Below are 18,372 nucleotides of genomic sequence, written 5' to 3'. Positions count from 1 at the left end.
AAACATTTGCTACCTATTTTAAAAAATGTAAAATAAAAAATTTTTTGTGAAACTTTAATATGTCCTACTTAAATTTATTTTACTGCCACTCACTTTATCTAGGCCAGCGTGTTCTGTTCGAAGTTACTGCATCAAGTTCTTCGTCTAGTCCAACACTTTGAATCCGTTTTCCACACTGTCCTCAGAGAGAGATCTTTCTGAAATCTAAATCTGTTTGTGACATTTCACTGTTTAAACTACTCAGGGATTCAGAATATTAAAATCTTTAGCATAGCTTACTAGCTCCTCCTAAGCTTCTCTACCTTATTTTGTGCCCTTTCTTCTCATGCACCTTCCCACCAGGCTTTACCCAATTACATGTAATACCTGAAACAGTACTCGGTCACTACTGTTTCTGTCTCTTAATACTGAAATTAACACTTAATAGCCACTCATTCTCCAAATCTCAAGTGGTACTTTGTTTAGGAAGGCTTTCCAGATTCCTCATCTTTCATAAGTCTCCTCTCTGTAATTCTACAGTGCCCCCATCACACTGTGCTATCAATGATTTGCTTATCTGCCTTTTCCACCAGGCATTAAACTTTCATTATTGTGTGGACAGGCAAGTTCCAGTGTGTATGGGTTTATTTAATTACATTCATTGGGATGACACTGGTTAATAAGATCATATAGGTTTCCAGTGTACTATTTCTATGACACATGATCTGTATATTGCATTGTGTGCCCACCACCCAAAGTCAAATCATCTTCCATCATCACATATTTGGCCTCCTTTACTTTTTACTATCTCTCCACCCCTTTCCCTCTGGTAACTACCATACTGTTGTCTGTGTCTACGAGTTACATTTTTATATCCACGTAAGAGTGAGATCATATGGTTCTTAGCTTTTTCTGAGTGACTTATTTCATTTAGTATATTTTCAAGGGCCATCCATGTTGTCCCAAATGGCAGAATTCATCTTTTCTTATTGCTGAGTAGTATTCCATATGTATCACATCTTCTTGATCCAATCCTCTATCAAAGGACACTGGTTCTCTCCATGTCTTGGCCACTGTGAATAATGCTGCAATGAACATGTGTTTAACTGTACCCTCATCTTCCATGCCTCCTCCCTGTTCTCTGACAATGAGAGGAATGGTGTATGCTAACTGATGAAGATGCAGGGCCTAATCCTGAACACTTAAGAGCTAGGAACAAAGAGGGGAGATATGCTGGGAGCCAAGGTACTTCTCAGGTAGAAATTCATTCAATGCATCTCTCTGATGAAGTCAGACTTTTCTATTTTGTCTTGATTGTCTTACAAATATCTTACCTTCCACATGGGAGCATATCTTATTTGTCTGTACCCTCCACTATTCCTTGCACATATTAGACATTCAAACATGTTAAAATCCAATTTTAAAAATCATTCTGATTTACAGAAATTTACATCTACTTTGTGATGAGAAAGACTCTGGAAGAAAAACGTGAAACACACAATATTCGTGAAGCTCGACATCCTAACTAGAAATGTTCAGAACAGTGTTATGAAGCCCTGGAGAGAAAGATGTAATAGAATTAAGGACAAACAACCTTATTCAAATAAAATAATGGACTCCCTAAATTCCAAATGTGCTGGCATGTAAATATCTTCTCAACCTCAATTTTCATATGCTTACATAGGTATGTTCCAATAGCAAATATTGGTTAAGCCTAACACAAAATCATGGTTTTACCGTTTGGATGAAAAACAAATGACTTTGTCATGTTCTCAGTTGAATTTCTTAATATCTTTTACCCCACCCTTATTATGTCAGTATTTTAAGCAATATTGTTATTATAGCAAAAACATTTTTGGAGAATTTTAATAAGCCAAATTTATTTTTCCAAAATTTTTAGAGTCTTTGAAATTTTTTGACTCCAGTATTTTAGCTATTAATCTCTTAATCCTAAATTAAAGTTTATATGTGTCAGAGTCTCTACTATTTAAAACAAAACTTTGGAAACAATTGTTAAAAAGTCTTTTATGATCATCCCCTTAGTTTATCTGTTAAGTAAATTTAGTGTTATTTTACTTTTTTCTTTATAGATTCACCCATCTATTCCTATCTGAAAACAAATCCAGAGAAATTAAGTTCTAAAAAACTTTCCACACAGAATTCTATTTTGAATTTCATGTTATTGGAGTACACCTAGTGACTACTTTGGTATGAGGAAAAGGTTAATCAACCAGTGCATGTGGAGGACTGTGTGTGTGTGTGTGTGTGTGTGTGTCTTTGAATTGTGTAATAAAAAAACACAGAAATAAATTTAGCATAAATAGTTTGGTCGGGTGTACTTAAAGGTGGAAAGTGAAAACATTTTCAAAACGTAAGCAACATAAGAATAAATAATGCAAAGCATGGAAAACCTAAGATGAGTATGAATTACAGAGAAGGGAAATTGGGGAAAAAATAAGTTTTAACGTAGCTATAACTATTTCTCAGTATAAAGCTGCCGGGGTCCAACCCCAGCGGGTCCAGGGGTCCCCAAAGGTGTGGACGGAGTCGGCGAAGAAGGAAGGACATGGAGACAGTGTTCAGTTGATCAGCAGCCTAGCCAGGATCTCTAGCCAGGATCTCCTGCCAAGTTCTGGTCTGGATCTCCAGCGAAGTTCTGGTTAGGATCTCCAGCCAGGTTCTGTGTCCATGTTCTCTTGCTAGGCTCTCCAGGTTCTACTGCCAGGTTCTGTAGCCATGTTCCCTCGCTAGGTTCTCCAGCCAGGTTCTGTACTAGGTTCTCCAGCCAGGTTCAGTCACCAGATTCTAGTCAGGTTCTCTTGCCAATTTCTGTAGTCAGGTTCAGTCCAGGATCTTTTGCCATGCTCTCTCCAGCGAAGTTCTTCTGTCTCTAGAGAACGTTCTGTGTAGGTTCTGTGCCTAGGTTCTGTCTCCTAAGTTCTGTGTGTTGCTGTCTTGTTACATCTGTATTTATACCAGTTGATTCAATCCTATCAATCTCTATTACAAAGGTTAGGGCGTTTCTTATCTCCATTCCAGGGAGTAAAGATTATGTAGCTTAAGCATGATTGTTCATAGTTAAAGTGATTAATTACCCGCCTGGCACTTAGTTGAGGGGTTTTATTCCCTCCCTAACTTCAGGGGAAAATCCCTACCTGGGGAAACAACCTTTCTCAGAGACCTTGGTTAAGACACATAGTGCCAAGAAGGTGAGCAAACATATTAAGAACAGTATGCCATATATGCCAGGTCCCTTGAAACAGCAAGCATGGACCGGCTCCCGGCATAAAGCCACATTTTTTTTTTATAGTGAAGAAGGTATTATATTTGTCCTTCCTTACCTGAAGTTTTGTTTTCTGTAGTTTCAATTATCCATGGTCAACCATAGACTGAAAATACTAAATGAAAAATTCCAGAAATAAGTCCATGAGTTTTAACTTGTGCCCTGCTCTGAACAGCATGACAAAATCTTATGCTGTCCTCCTCTGTCCTTTCTGGGATGTGAATCATACCTCTGTCCAGCGTCTCCACACGGTAGATACTACCCGCTCATTAGTCAGTTATCAGATCAACTAATGTTGTGGGATTTTGTTCAAGTATCCCTTATTTTACTTAATAATGGCCCCAGAGTGCAAGAGTAGTGATGCTGACAATTAAGCTATGTCAGAGAAGCCATGAGTGTTTTCAAGTGAAAAGGAGAGTACAGTACATTTTGAGAGGCCACATTTGCATAACTTTTATTACAGTATATTGCTATAATTGTTCTATTTTATTATCAGTTATTGCTAATCTCTTACTATGCCTAATTTATAAACTTTATCATATACATATGATAAAGGGGATAAGGGGAGACTACTGTATATCCATTAAGACAATCCTATACTCAGTTAAAAATAATGTTCAGATACACCCAAACAATTTTGCTCTTACCTGAATTTCCTTAAATATGTTTTTCCTATTAGCAAGGGAACATGCTTATTAAGATCATGAGTTTAGTCCCTTTGGTCACCTTAGCTCTCGCTATGGACTAATAGGTACCCTGATTTTCAAATCAGCCCTCATATGAATTTATTGGGTATGAAGCAGTTCTTCAGTGAATAATGATTTAGTAGATGAGATCACAAGGATTAATGTGCTTAGTATAGTGCCTACTACATAGAAGCTCTCTACTATCTATTTTTTCTCCTTCCATCCTTTGCAACTCTGTATAAAAATAAAACCACGCCCAAAAGAACTGTACAAGGCAAGCATGATTTATTATAAATATTTTATAATCTATTGTTAAAGACATTTAGAACACCACCACCACCATAAATACTGACATGGTTTTATGAAAGTTACAATTTTATTATAAAAATATTTCCTAAATACCATGATAATCCATTTGTTTTCTTCTTAACCTCATGATAGCAGCTGAAATTAGGTTATAATTTAACCCTAGCAGACATGAAAATGTGTCTTGGTTTACAAATATAGTCTAACATGCCAGAATATTGCTAAGGATTTCCACATGCTCCAGATGAACTGCCAAGATATGGATAGCTGAGGCATCTCAGAGGGAAGGGGGTGGGTGGGAGGAGATTAACCAAAGACTCTATATGCATATATACATTACTACGTATGTACACAGATTAATAGGGTGGTGAAGGCCAGGGGTGGGGCGGGAACTGGGTGTAGGGAGGCAATGGGGGATAAAAAGGGGGACATCTGTAATACTCTCAACAATAAAGATGAAAAAAAAAACAAGTTTAAAAGAAATATACACATTTCTAACTAGAAATGTTAAAGATACTAACTAGAAATATTACAGTAAAGCTGGTAAACTGTGACCACCAACACTGAAGTCTACACACCTGAGAAAGCCAACAACAACAAAATTAAGATATTTGGCATCAGGTGGACATCATCTAGGATTTAGGGTTGACTTACTGCTTTTATACTGTAGAGTCTGCTACTGCCCCAACCTTGTGAGAGGGTTAACTTGAAACACAGACAAATAGGGCAGGGGTCCAGGGGAAACAAAGGCCGGTGGAACACAGGCAGGGGCAGACTTGGCAGTTTGAGCAGCCTAACCACAGGACCCAACCAAGCAGAAATAATAAAATGTTTCTGGACTCAAAGCGGGAGGCATGGGAAAACAAGGGAGGGCCTGCAGTCACAAGGTGTACGAACCCATAGAAACAGAAAAAATTCAGCACAGGAACAGAGAAAGAGCACAGAAACGGGGAAAGTTCAGGCCCACTGCTGGGCACAAACTGCTGAGGGAATCCATCAGGTGACGACACAGGTAGACGTAGAGCAGGCTTGTAGCAAATATATTCCCCTGGACTACAAGGCTTTAACGGGCAGCCCACTATTGGTTCCCCCTCCGCTTGCGGGGAGTCTGATCTGCTTGTAATAAATGTCCCACACTTTTGCTAATCTTCTGGCCCACAGAGCTCATTCTTGGGCGTTGAAAGACACGACCCCGGGAAAACACCTTGGCTCACACCTCGGCTCACCGTTCCCGGTTATCACTTGGACTTTCCAAGCTTGAAGAGTATACAATTCCAAACACTCACTCTGTCCTTTTTCTCATGCTACATCTCTGATGTTTTCCTAACTCGTAGTCTCCTAGAATGAGCTTTCAGATTTTCACTACACAGCACGAGGTCAAATCTCTTCTAAACAGGATCTCATTGTTCTCATGCCTCCTCTATTCGCAGAGAGCCGGTCAAAGTCTTGGAGGTGGAAACGAGTTGCCAACTGATTTACCATTTTCCTCAAGGTAAGAAATGCTGAAACAACTTGGAAAGTAAGGAACATAGTGAAGACAATGTGTATCGCTTTTTCCAAGGGCAGACTTGTTAGGCCTTCATTAAAGAGCAAGAAAAGAATTAAAGGCAACTGCAATAGGAGGCTCAAAAGCCAAAAGCCAGCTAGTTCAGGAACCTGAAATGACACACATTGAAAGTAATCAGATCAGTAAAGTATACTCTTTGGTTTATACAGATAAACAAAATTTAGTATATACTTAGCACTACTGTGAACCTATCCTCAGAGAACTTATAGTCTAGATTAGAAGAGAAAACTAATTTATGTGACAACCCTAAAATACTACACCTTAATGAATAATTAAATGTGTCACTTAGAAATATAGACTAAATGCTATAAGAAGATAAGAGAATGATCAGAGTAGGTGAAAGAATTCAGGATGTAGGCTTTTAAAGCTGGGTAGAAGGAGGAAGAGGCAAGAAGGTAATTAAAGATGTGGGATGAGCATGACTGAGAATCAATATGTCAGCCTGGAATAGATGTTTAGTTTAGGAAATAGCAAGAAACACAGTGAGATAGGCTGGGTGGGACCGAATTATGAAGGGTCTTTTAGAAAACCTTAGGAATATTTAGGCATTATCCTCAAGCTCTGGTCACTACCTGTAAATGCTTAGGTAGCTTGATGATTCAGAAAACATGTGCCCAGCATAGGAAATGAGTTTATAATTTCTCCTCATTTTCTTTTTAATCCTCACCTGAGGATATGTTTTTATTGATTTTTAGAGGGAGAATAAGCGAGAGAGAGAAAGAGAGAGAGAGAGAGAGAGAGAGAGAGAGAGAGAGAGAGAGAGAGAGAGAAACAATGATGTGAGTGAGAAACATCAATCGGTTTCCAACCAGGGATTAAACCCACAACCTAGGTATGTGTCCTCACCAGGAATTGAACCCACAACTTTTTGGTGCACGGGATGACACTCTAACCAACTGAGCCACTCTGGCCAGGGCCCCCACTTTCTTATTCAGGATCCAAATGAACATGTTTAATTGACTGAGTATTTTCAAGACTGGTGAGAAGAGGGAAAATGATCAATTCTTAAGTGCTTACTAAATTCAGGTACTTTATAAAATTACTAGAGGCCCAGTGCATGAATTCGTGCACAGGTGGGGTCCAGCCGGCCTGTCAACCTCCTGTGTGCGTCCCTTCCCCCAGCTGGCCTGGCCCAATTGCCCCGATCGTGGGCCAGCCCCTGATCAGGGCAGGCGGTGGAGGGGGGGCGCTGATCAGGGACAGTGTCAGCTGGGGGAAGGGGTCACAGGGGGTTGGCAGGCCGGCCCCGCCCCCTGGTCAAACTCCCGGTCTAGGGGACAATTTGCATATTAGCCTTTTATTATATAAGGATTTCATTTAATTCCAACCAACTTGTGAAGTAAATATTTTCCCCATTTTATTTTTATTTATTTATTTATTTTCCCCATTTTACATATGAAGAAACCAAGGCTAATGAGATTAAGTAAACAGACCACAGTGACAAAAGAAGTAACCTTGGAACCAGGCCTTAACTATAGGCCTTCGTTCCTTCCACCACAGTGCACTGCCCTTTCCTTGCTATGGAAACCTCATTGCATTTACGTGTAGCACTGAAAGGAAGGAAAGGAGAGCCTACCTTTTCCTGGAGGTTACCCATGTAGCCCAGATACAGCCTGATAGCTTCAATTAAGGTTATGAGGATGATGACAGTGACCACAATGAATTTGTAGTAATCAGGCAAAATTGGATACTAAAGAAAACAAAAATAAACATGTTTGTAACATCTCACATATAATAAAAATGACCTGAGATAGAAATAAAATATTAAGAACTTGGATTTTATTGGCAATGTAACAATGCCAAGGGATGAGCAGAAGAGACCTTAGCAGAAGTATTAAAGTTTAGACTTACTTTTATTTGAAGCATCATAATGCTGCACACCCACCAAAGTGGGAAAAAGTAAGCATTAAAATAAAGTGACATCTGCAATGCTAAACTGGAAACCACTTCATTATCTACAATAGAAACAGGGAGAAAAGGGACAAACTCTTATTCCTGGTTTATGCCCTATAAATCCTTTAGTTCCTTAGAATAACTATCATATTGGCTCAACAAAACTACAAATGTTAAGCATCTTTATAATCATTGCCAGTACAAGGAAATATTCACCATCATATTATTTAGTTCATATATTGGTTACTTGGGGGTTTGTTTCAATTTTTTCAATTACTTTAACATTTTGCCATTACAGTCTGCTTTTTGCACACTATTGGTATAGACTAAATGTAGACTATCAATATAAATCCTACTGAGACACAATAATTATTATTACCAACTTTGTAGAGTTCTATGTAAAGAGCTCATAAAATACATAAAACTACTCTCTCACAAATATACAAAAAAGCATCTCCCCAAATTATAATTAGACACACCCCTTTTCAGCATACCCTAATCCCACCCATTCATTAATACCCAATTAAATGCCACTTTTCCATAATTTTTTTTTCTTGATTATATTCCCCAACTCCAGTAGATGCCTTGTTCCTTTGTAGGTATTTCTCACTCTAACCTGTGTACAGGAGTGTTAGCAAACAACCATACTTCCCTCACGTAAGAGTCTGGTGTACTGAAGAGACTGTGAGCTTTGGAGTCCAAGTAAACCCCGAATTCCCCAGACTCCCCAGTAACTCTGGCTGCCAGACTTGAGCTAAGTTATTTGACCTCTTTGACTGTCAATTTCTTCATCTGAAAAATGGTAACATTAAAGTTATCTCACAGATTGCTTGTGAGGATGAGGGAGAATATAAATTATTTCACTCTAGCACCAGGCCTGGCCCTTAGGAGGCACTCAATAAATGTTCCCGTTCCTTTTCTTTCACTGATGTACAGCCTCAATGTAAACACAGACCACATTCTACCCACTTTTGAGATCCCCAGAGAACCTAGCATCTTACTTTAAACTGGTAAATATCAAATACACATAAGCAGAATGAATTATGAAAACATTGTCATAAGGACATTGTCAGTGTAGCTATTTGTAGTTCATGAGTTTCATTTATATAAGGCTGATTACATAATATTTTGCTTTTGTGTAAGGGAGAAGGGTCCTAAATTAAGAATTTTTTAAAAACTGAGCCCTACATTTGCATCCTAAATTTACTAACAGGAACAGACACATATTTAGAAATCAATTGCTCTAAATGTAAGAATTTACAAAGGCTCTAAAATAAATTTCTTAGAAACAGATTGTTTTCTTTTTTTCCACAATCCAGTATTTTATATCTGTCATTTAATAAAAATTTTAAAATATAAGGAATAATCATGGTCTCACAGCAAGGTGTTCTTTAGCTCCAAGAATATACCTGATTATGATCTACTTTTTAAATATGCTTGTTTTTCTTAAATTGATTTTAGAGAGAGGAAGGGAGGGAGAGAGATAGAGAAACATCAATTGGCTGCCTCCTCCATGCTCCCTACTGGGGATCTAGGGATGTACCCTGACCAGGAATCGAACTGGTGACTTCTTGGTGTATGGGTCGACCCTTAACCACTGAGCAGCACCAGCTGGGTTGATCTACTTTTTAAAATCATTATTAAGATGTACTTTGCTTGCACCTATTTATTAATTTACCACCGATAAAGGGATGAATTCTTAAAATCTGTTAAATCTGAAGGCAACTCACCATCCTAGGATTTTTTTCATAATAATAATGCACCTCTTGGTCAGCTATGGACATGGTAATGATATACACTTGTAATTACAGTACAAATAAACCTCCAGATCCACAAAGAAAATGTGGAAAAATAATGATAAATTAGTTAGGCTGAAAATTTTAATATCTTTAGAGCAGAAACTGTAGTCAAATTTTGCAAAGAAGTTTTTGTTAAACATTTTTGCACAATAACATTTTAAGAGTTGTGCTATTTCTGTATTTCAGCAGATCAAACTTATAATCATGCAACTGAAAATCAAGTTAATATGTAAATGAATGTTGAAAGCACAGACATGAATTTACTAAATTTTGCAAAAGTACAAGTTGAGTTCTGTAAATAGAATTTAAATTAAAACATATATAAATGAGGGATAGGCAAACCACCAGCCAGCTGCCTGGTTTTGTATAGCAAGTGAGCTTTTTCACATTTTTAAATGGTTGAGGGGAAAAAAATGAAAGAATAATATTTTTTGACACTGAAAATCTTATGAAATTCAAATTTTGGTATCCACAAATAAAGTTTTATTGGAACACTGCCATGTCCACCCAATTACCATTATCTATAGCTGTCACAGAGATTTACCACTACAAGTCTAAAATATTTACTACCTAGCCCTTTACAGAAAATGTCTGCTGACCCGATACCTTGCATCATCAGATTCTAGAGCCTGTTAAGCCTTAGCTTTAGAAATCAGAAAAGTAAAAACCTAATTTTTCACACTATGTTTTCTGCTGTACATCCTAAATTAGGGGGGGACAGGCAAGTAATGAAGTTGAAAAATGCAACTATGGAAACTGACTTTACTTTTCTCTGACCCTTTTAAAAATTCCTAAACCAAGAAAGAGGAAAAGATTCCTATTTCCTGCAGAGTTCAGGGATAAAGACGTATGCTGTCTATCATGATTTAAGAAGGGGACACTGGAGGAAATCTCGTTATTGTTGTCAGGTTGCATGAGATAGCATCATGGCATTTTGTTAGCAGATTTGGTGAAAGAGTCATATATAGGGGAGGGAGGGGAGGGGAGGGGAGGGGAGGGGAGTGTAGGAGAGGGGCGAGGAGGGGAAGGTAGGGGAGGGGGGAGGGTAGGAGAAAGGTGGGGAGGGCAGGAGGGAAGGCAGGGGAGGGAAGGGGAGGAGAAAGGTGGGGAGGGCAGGGGAGGGGAAGGGGAAGGCGATCCTAGCTAGTGTGGCCACTGTCACTCGGGAGTGGATAGCGGTTTAAAACGACTCATTAAAAAAACTTCTTTCCATCTCTTCCGCCAGAAAACCTCCTTGTGGTGGAACGTACTTGTTCTGCTAGGAAAGTTGTAAAGGAAAATATGTTTTACGGGGTGGGGGTGGGTGTGAAGAGTGGGAAGGGGCGATTCCCGCCATCCAGGCTGAAAAAGCCAGGGCTGCCTCTGCCAGGCGCAGGACCCGGCGTGTGCTGCGAAGGCGGCTTTCTTGCATTCATGTTTTTCTGTGAGGAAGGCCAGCTCCACCTCAGCTGCCCTGCTGGGAACTCGCGGGCCAGGCCTCGGCACGATCAGCCTGGCACCAGCGCCATCAGGGACCGGAGACGTCCCAGCCCAGCTCTCGCCCGGCCTCTCCTCCAAGGCGCTCCGCACTGCGGCACCCGCTGAAGGCGAAACCGCCATTTTGGGTCCTGGCAACATCCGCGCTCCAAACCCGCTGGTCCTCGGCGGCCACACGCCCGGCTTTGGGCCTCGGCCACTCACCCGGGCCTTCGCTGTACTCGGGCTCGGTCCGGTTGGAGTCCCTGAACATGGTCCGACTGAAGTTTCCCAGCCGCTGGCGGACCGGCTCTGGCAGCTCCATGGCCTGGTTTCTGCACCTCTCACGGCTGGGCGTACGGTTCCCAAGGCAACCGGGGGCGCCGGGGCTCAGGCGCGCAGCCGCACTACGCAGCCCGCTTGGGGCCTGGAAGGGAGGGAGGGTTTGGGGAAAAGCCGGTTCCTGCTGAGAGCCTTGGCCGGATGCAATAGGGCAGATTCCTTCGTCCTGTTGTAAGCCCCAATATCTTAGAAACAAGTAGAAATAATAATAAATGACCTGGGTTTGGATTGTGATAGAAGGATCCCTCACGCCTTGCTAGGAGATGCAACCTTTCTGGAAGGAAGTAGAGAAGGAATGCAGAGCTTACAAAATGTTCATGACCCAGTAGCTCCTGTTCTAGGACTACCTATGTGTAATATATAATATTCTAATCATATATAATAGTAAGTGTTCCTAGAAAAGTGTATATATATTCACTATGTATGAATATATGTATATACACTATGTATATACACATACATTACACATACATACACATTTGATGGAATACATTGCTGCAGCTTGAAAAAACATGCTTGCAATGAATATTTGATAAGGATTAATTTCAAGTAAAAATAACAGAAGTAAAACTAAATAGAAATGAGCCTAATTTAGCAAAATGTGTGTGTGAATATGTGGGGGGCAGAAGGGGAGGAGGTAGCACAAGTGGGTTTTGGGTAATTGAAATTTTTCAAAACATTCTTGTATGTTTCAGCTTCCTCTCAAATAAGATGTAATGTTATTATTATTATTATTATTATTATTATTATTATTATTTTTAAAAACCCTAGTTAAGTCTAATATACTTTTCAATCTGTGTTTGGGAATCCATGTATGAGAAGGGCTGACAAGTTATATGGTGGCAGGTCAGTACCCCTAAACCCAGTGTTATTCAAGCATCTAATATACATGCAGAAAAGGGCAAAAACTGAATTTACAGGGTAGGCAGCACCCAGATCAAGAAATGAAACCCTACCTGCACATCCAGAAGCTCCCCCTTCCTGTCCCCTTAGTCACTAAACCCCCACTTCTGACCTTTCCTGACCTCTAACAGCAGTTTTTTGCCTATTTTTATGCTTTACATAAAAGTAATCATACAGTAAGTGCTTTAAAAAAATCTAGCTCTATAGTAATCAAAATTGTTTTTATGAAATTCCTTAATATAGTGTGTAGAGTCATTTTTCTTGCTGTGTGAGACCCTAACTCATTAAGTTTATCCATCCTACTGTTGATGAGCATCTGTGTATTTTCTAGTTTAGAACTATTATAAATAGTGCCACTTTTGGTAAAAGTATGCCTCTTCGTAAACATTTGCATGTACTTGTGTTTGAGTTTATTCCTAGGAGTGGAATTGCTGGCTTAAGAAGATATGACCCAAAAGTTTTCCAAAGTGGTTGCACCAATTTCTACTCCTTGCAGCAATGTATGAGCATTCCCATTGCTCCACATCCTTCACCAACACTTCCTATTTTCCATCCTCTCCATCCATTCTGATGCATGTGCAGTTAACAGTATTTTTACAATCAAAAGAAAAAAAACGCATCCTACATAATAAAAGAGACATGGAAACAAATAAGTGTAATACAACTTAGTAAAGAAACACACAGATAAAGAAGCAGTTTATTCTGGTTGGATATGTTAGGGCAAATCTGGCTAACTCTACTTCTCTTCAAGATGGAGCTCAGGCCTCAGTATCTCCAAAAAGGCTTCCGGGACCTCCTTTGAGATGGCTTAAGTGCCCTCTTCCATGTTTTTCAAAGCATCTTCCTCTGTGTTACTTTGATCACTGTCCTAGTCGCGCTGTGCTATAATTGTCTATTTGTGTCTCTGTTTCTCTTGCTAGTTCACAAGCTCTGTGAGGTCAGAGATGGGCTTTCATCTTTATATCCTTAACATTAGCACAGTGCCTGACCTAGAGTGGGAGCTGGATAACTATGAATGAATAAAGGCCTAAAGACCACTCCCATATCTTCCCATTTCTAGAATAGGGACTAGAAAGCCCTTATACAAGGTTCATGCTATAGAATGGGAATTGATATATTAAAACACAGTGAATTGTAGCAATACATTTTCTTAAAACTTAGCAACAAAATATCCATTTTTACCTATTAAATTAACCAAGATTTTTTTTATTATTTATAACCAAAATTTTTATAAAGGGCACAGTGAAGCAGGAAGCCTCTTGCTTTGCTCATTGAATTATAATTTGAACAATCTTATTGAGGAAAGCAATAGATAATATATACAAATTACCTAAAAAATATTCCTACTTCTAATGCAATAATCCAAATTTTAAGGCTCTATTTTGGGGAAATAATCATAAAAACAAAGTTTTACACATCAAGATACTCCAACATTTTTGGTATTAGTTAAAAAAAAAAGAAAAGGTGGGGCAGCATTTCATTTGCTCGACCACAGGGCCTAATTAAGCAGATTATGATGTTCACGGTGAGGGTTTGGGCTATAGAGGAAAGGATGCCCTTGGAAGTAGAGAGAGCAGGTTCAAACGCCCTAACATTCTCACTTTACCACCTATGAGCCATGCAATTGATTTCAGACCTTTGTTTTGTAGAGTGAGAATGATAATAATTTACTGTTATGGTTGATGTGAAGATTATATCATTAAATAAGGCTTTCTGTCATTGATGTATCTACTACTAAAATAATGTTTATGAAGAAAAAACACCTATAGAGGGGTGAAATCATGCCAGCTTTTAGTTTTCTGAATTTAACTTTACCTGTGAAGCAATACCTCTATTGCTGTTCTAGTAAAGACAGAAGATGCAATTAACCATATTAACTGCCAGGAGCCGGTCCATGCTTGCTGTTTCAAGGGACCTGGCATATATGGCATACTTTTCTTAATATGTTTGCTCACCTTCTTGGCACTATGTGTTTTAACCAAGGTCACCTCTCCGAGAAAGGTTGTTTCCCCAGGTAGGGATTTTCCCCTGAAGTTAGGGAGGGAATAAAACCCCTTAACCCAGGGCCAGGCGGGTAATTAATCACTTTAACTACGAACAATCATGCTTAAGCTACATAATCTTTACTCCCTGGAATGGAGATAAGAAACGCCCTAACCTTTGGAATAGAGATTGATGGGATTGAATCAACTGGTATAAATACAGATGTAACAAGACAGAAAGAGACAGAGCTTAGAAGAGAACCAAGAAGACAGAACCTACACAGAACCTACAGACAGAAGAACTTCACTGGAGAGAACATGGCAAAAGATCCTGGACTGAACCTGACTACAGAAATTGGCAAGAGAACCTGACTAGAACCTGGTGACTGAACCTGGCTGGAGAACCTGGACAGAACCTGGCTGGAGAACCTAGCGAGGGAACATGGCCACAGAACCTGACTGGAGATCCTAACCAGAACTTCGCTGGAGATCCTGAACAGAACTTGGCTGGAGATCCTAGCTAGAGATCCTGGCTAGGCTGCTGATCAACTGAACGCTGTCTCCATGTCATTCCTTCTTCGCCGACTCTGTCCACACCTTTGGGGACCCCTGGACCTGCTGGGGTTAGACCCCGGCAATTAACCAAATTTATAAAAAACTTGAATGAATTATTTTAAAGATATTTTTTCTTAGCATTGAAATAAGATTTATAGTTTTTCCTTTTATTATTCAAGTTTCCTATACTACACATGCCTGTCATAATTCAGAACAAATATTAAAAATAAATTGAGGAATAAATAATGATGGTGCAAAAATATATTAGAGTTTAGAGCAGTGGTTCTCAACCTTCCTAATGCTGCGACCCTTTAATACAGTTCCTCATGTTGTGGTGACCCCCAATTTCATTGTTACAAATTGAACATAATTAAAGCATAGTGATTAATCACAAAAACAACATGTAATTATATATGTGTTTTCCGATGGTCTTAGGTGACCCCTGTGAAAGGGTCATTCAATCCCCAAAGGAGTCGCGACCCACAGGTTGAGAACCGCTGGTTTAGAGGGAGAAAAATTGTGGTTTGGAAACAATCCTGCCATTATTATTACTATTTAAGATTTAAAAAAATATATTTTTAATTGATGTTTTTAGAGAGATAAGAAGGGAAAGGGAGAGAGAGAAATATCGATGTGAGTGTGCAACATCTATTAACTGCCATCAGTTGCCTCCTGCATGCCTCCTATTTGGGATAGAGCCTGCAACCCTAGCATGTGCCCTGATCGGGAATTGAACCACCAACCTTTTGGTGCATGGGATGACGCCCATCCAACTGAGCCTCACCGGCCAGGCCAAGAAACCTGTCATTATTGATGTCACAAATGGTCAAAAAGGCTAAAAAAAAAACTTTCCAAAAATTGTTAGTTGATGCTTACAATATTTATGGACAACAATCATATTAGTTCACTACTGAAGAACAGAGAAGGGAACCCATTATCATGGAATCAAAAGACTAATATAATTTGGGTTTCCCATCTTCTACACCTATTACTCTGAATCTAAAGAGAGAAGTACAGAGTCTTTGTTCTTAAAATGATGGGAATCATTCCCAGCAAGATTAGTAAATAACCCTATAAAGTTAAACTGTTTACTCTTATGGCAATGTTGATGGTCACAATAATAGCTGCTTCCCCAAGAATTGTTTAATTTCAATGTGGTTTAATTACATTTATGGTTTACTTTCTTAAATATTTTTTTTCACAAAAATTTTGAACCTAGTGCAATGGTTTGTTTCTCTTTGACAAGAGGCAACGTTGTCTGGTAATAATGTATTATACTATGTGACAAGAAACTGATTTGGGGAGTTATTTAAATTACTCCTTGGCATAATAAAGATATAAATTCTTTCTACTTGATATTAATAAAGAGTTTACAAACAATATTTTTAAGTGAACATGATATTCAATATATTGACATAAAATGAACTCTGAGGCAGTTCTAATATGATATGATTCCACATCAGTTTCATATTTAAATAAATCTTATTCTAAATAACCTGAAATGTAACCTAATAATCTTCAAGTTGTTGATGGCTAATAAAAAACCTTTTGAATCTCTAGTATAATCTATTCTATTCACAACAGATTCAAAGGTTTATAAAAAAAGAACCAGGCTATGGATTACATAGAAAGTCAAATCTCATGAAAAGAATTTTTCTTACTATATTAAGTGATATTTTAAGGCTGACTTTAATATATAGTCTTTAAAGACATCCCCACTAAGCATTTTTATTAGAAAAAGTTTCCCCCTTTAAAATTCTATTTAATTATAGTTTTTTGGTTCTGTGGCATTTCTTTGTGTTAGCCTACCACAGTGTTCATCTGTTATAGCAAGCTGCTACTGCATGCATCCAACTATGTGGGAGATGGGAATGGCAAGCCCAGGGAGATTGGTAAAGAAAAACCTGCTTAAGGAAACCTCAGATCTGTCAAGTGAATTGTTATACTGGTTAGAAGCAAATAAGTAATAGTTCCATTTTTAGTAGTAATAATATTACCGTACTAATAATATTTTTATATTACACTATATAAAATATAAATTCTGTTCTCCTTTCTGGAAAAAATTAATCTTTATATTTTATTGACTATAGTAAAATATTGTCCTGCCCCTTCCCATAAATATTGATACATTGTACCCTTTTGTTTTGGATTGTGGTTCTGTGCTTTGAAGAAATAGTATGCATTGTCTTCAGTAGCTTACTGTACATTGCTTAGTCATACTCCGTTTTGATCCCCAATTACATCAAAGTTGTAAGAGTAGAAATCTGATAGACAATTTGGTATTAAAATGGAAGGTGTACACACAAGTAAAGAGTTCAGGTAAATTTGAATTATTATATTTATGTAGATGAATAACACAACTCTTCAAATTTTCTTGGAGGTAAATTTGCTTTGTAAAATAGAAAATCATTGCAATTATTCCCGCATCCCATTCCCTTTCCCACTGTATTTTTTAGTCAATATAGAATTGTTCTTTTTTTTTTTTCAACACATGCTGAGAAGATTAACAGAAGTTCTAGGTGGTTGGAAACAAGTATAATAGGAGGTCAACAGGGATGTCCTGGACCTCGGCTGAGCTACAAAGCTATGCACAGAAGGTGATGAGCTCATGCATTTTAAGTTCAGGAACCCCCTGTAGTCAGCCAGCCTACTACCCCACTCCCCTAATCCATCTTTTCACTTTCAACAGTTTCAGTTACTCAAGGTCAACCTTGGTCCCAAAATAGTACCTGCACATCCAACTATGAACATTTGTCATGACTTGATGATCCAGGTTCACCAAAGCAGATGATCCTCCTTCTGATGGATTGTTAGAATGTCAATAGTAGCTAAAGTTACATCATAATCCCATGCCACTCACCTCACTTCCTCTAATCACATTGGCACTGTATCATCTTATGTCATTATAAGAAGGGTACAGTACAATAAGATATTTGGGAAAGAGACCACATTCACATAACTCTTATTACAGTCTATTGTTATTATTGTTCTGGTTTATTATTAGTTACTAGAGGCCTAGTCCACAAAATTCGTGCAGGGGTAGGGTCCCTAGGCATGGCTGGTGATCAGGGCTGATCTGTGGGGCGACCGGTAGGGTGATTGGGGCCCCTGCTCGCACCCGCCTTGGCTGGCCTGGTGCCATCCGCTTGCCAGCCCCGCCCCCTGCCGCAGGTCAGGGCCTGCAGGCTGGGGGCAGCTCCTGCATTGAGCACCTGCTCCCTGGTGGTCAGTGTACTTGACCTCTTCTACAAGGGGTCAGCTAGCAGTCTCATAGTGACCGGTCATTCCAGCAGTCGTTCCGCAGTCCAGTCGATTTGCGTATTAGGGTTTTATTATATAGGATTATTATTAATCTTTTATTGTGCTTAATTTATAAATTAAACTTTATCATAGGTTTATATGCATAGGAAAAAGCATAGTCTACACGGGGTTTGGTACTATCTGCAGTTTGAGGCATCCATTGGGGTTTTGGAACATATTCTCCACGGATAAGGGGGGACTAGTACACAGGGAAACAGCCCTACCACCAAACAGTCCCAAACTACCCCATCCCTATTCCCTGAAATATAAGGGGAGGGTGAATAGAGAGGGGGTTAGCTTTTTGTGAAGCAAAGTACTCATT

General features: G+C 39.0%; 1 protein-coding gene and 1 long non-coding RNA gene across 2 annotated transcripts in view; one reads left to right on the top strand and one right to left on the bottom strand.

Annotated features, from left to right (window-relative positions):
- The window catches only part of LOC132213314 (uncharacterized), a 69,608-nt gene that overhangs the window by 33,947 nt on the left and 17,289 nt on the right, over window positions 1-18,372 (top strand). Inside the window, exon 2 of the long non-coding RNA XR_009447946.1 lies at window positions 5,685-5,746. This is a non-coding gene — a long non-coding RNA (uncharacterized LOC132213314). The remainder of the gene's footprint in view (window positions 1-5,684; window positions 5,747-18,372) is intronic.
- TMEM17 (transmembrane protein 17) lies at window positions 5,632-11,620 on the bottom strand. The gene is made up of 4 exons (XM_059659673.1): window positions 11,194-11,620; window positions 7,673-7,776; window positions 7,398-7,511; window positions 5,632-5,910 (listed from the first exon to the last, which is right to left on the bottom strand). The coding sequence occupies exons 1-4, from the start codon at window positions 11,291-11,293 to the stop codon at window positions 5,632-5,634; spliced, it is 597 nt and encodes a 198-aa protein (XP_059515656.1). The 5' UTR covers window positions 11,294-11,620.

This window comes from Myotis daubentonii, chromosome 12 (assembly GCF_963259705.1).
Source record: "Myotis daubentonii chromosome 12, mMyoDau2.1, whole genome shotgun sequence".
In the NCBI taxonomy this organism is placed as follows: domain Eukaryota; kingdom Metazoa; phylum Chordata; class Mammalia; order Chiroptera; family Vespertilionidae; genus Myotis; species Myotis daubentonii.
This window is presented reverse-complemented; position numbering and strand designations above follow the sequence as displayed.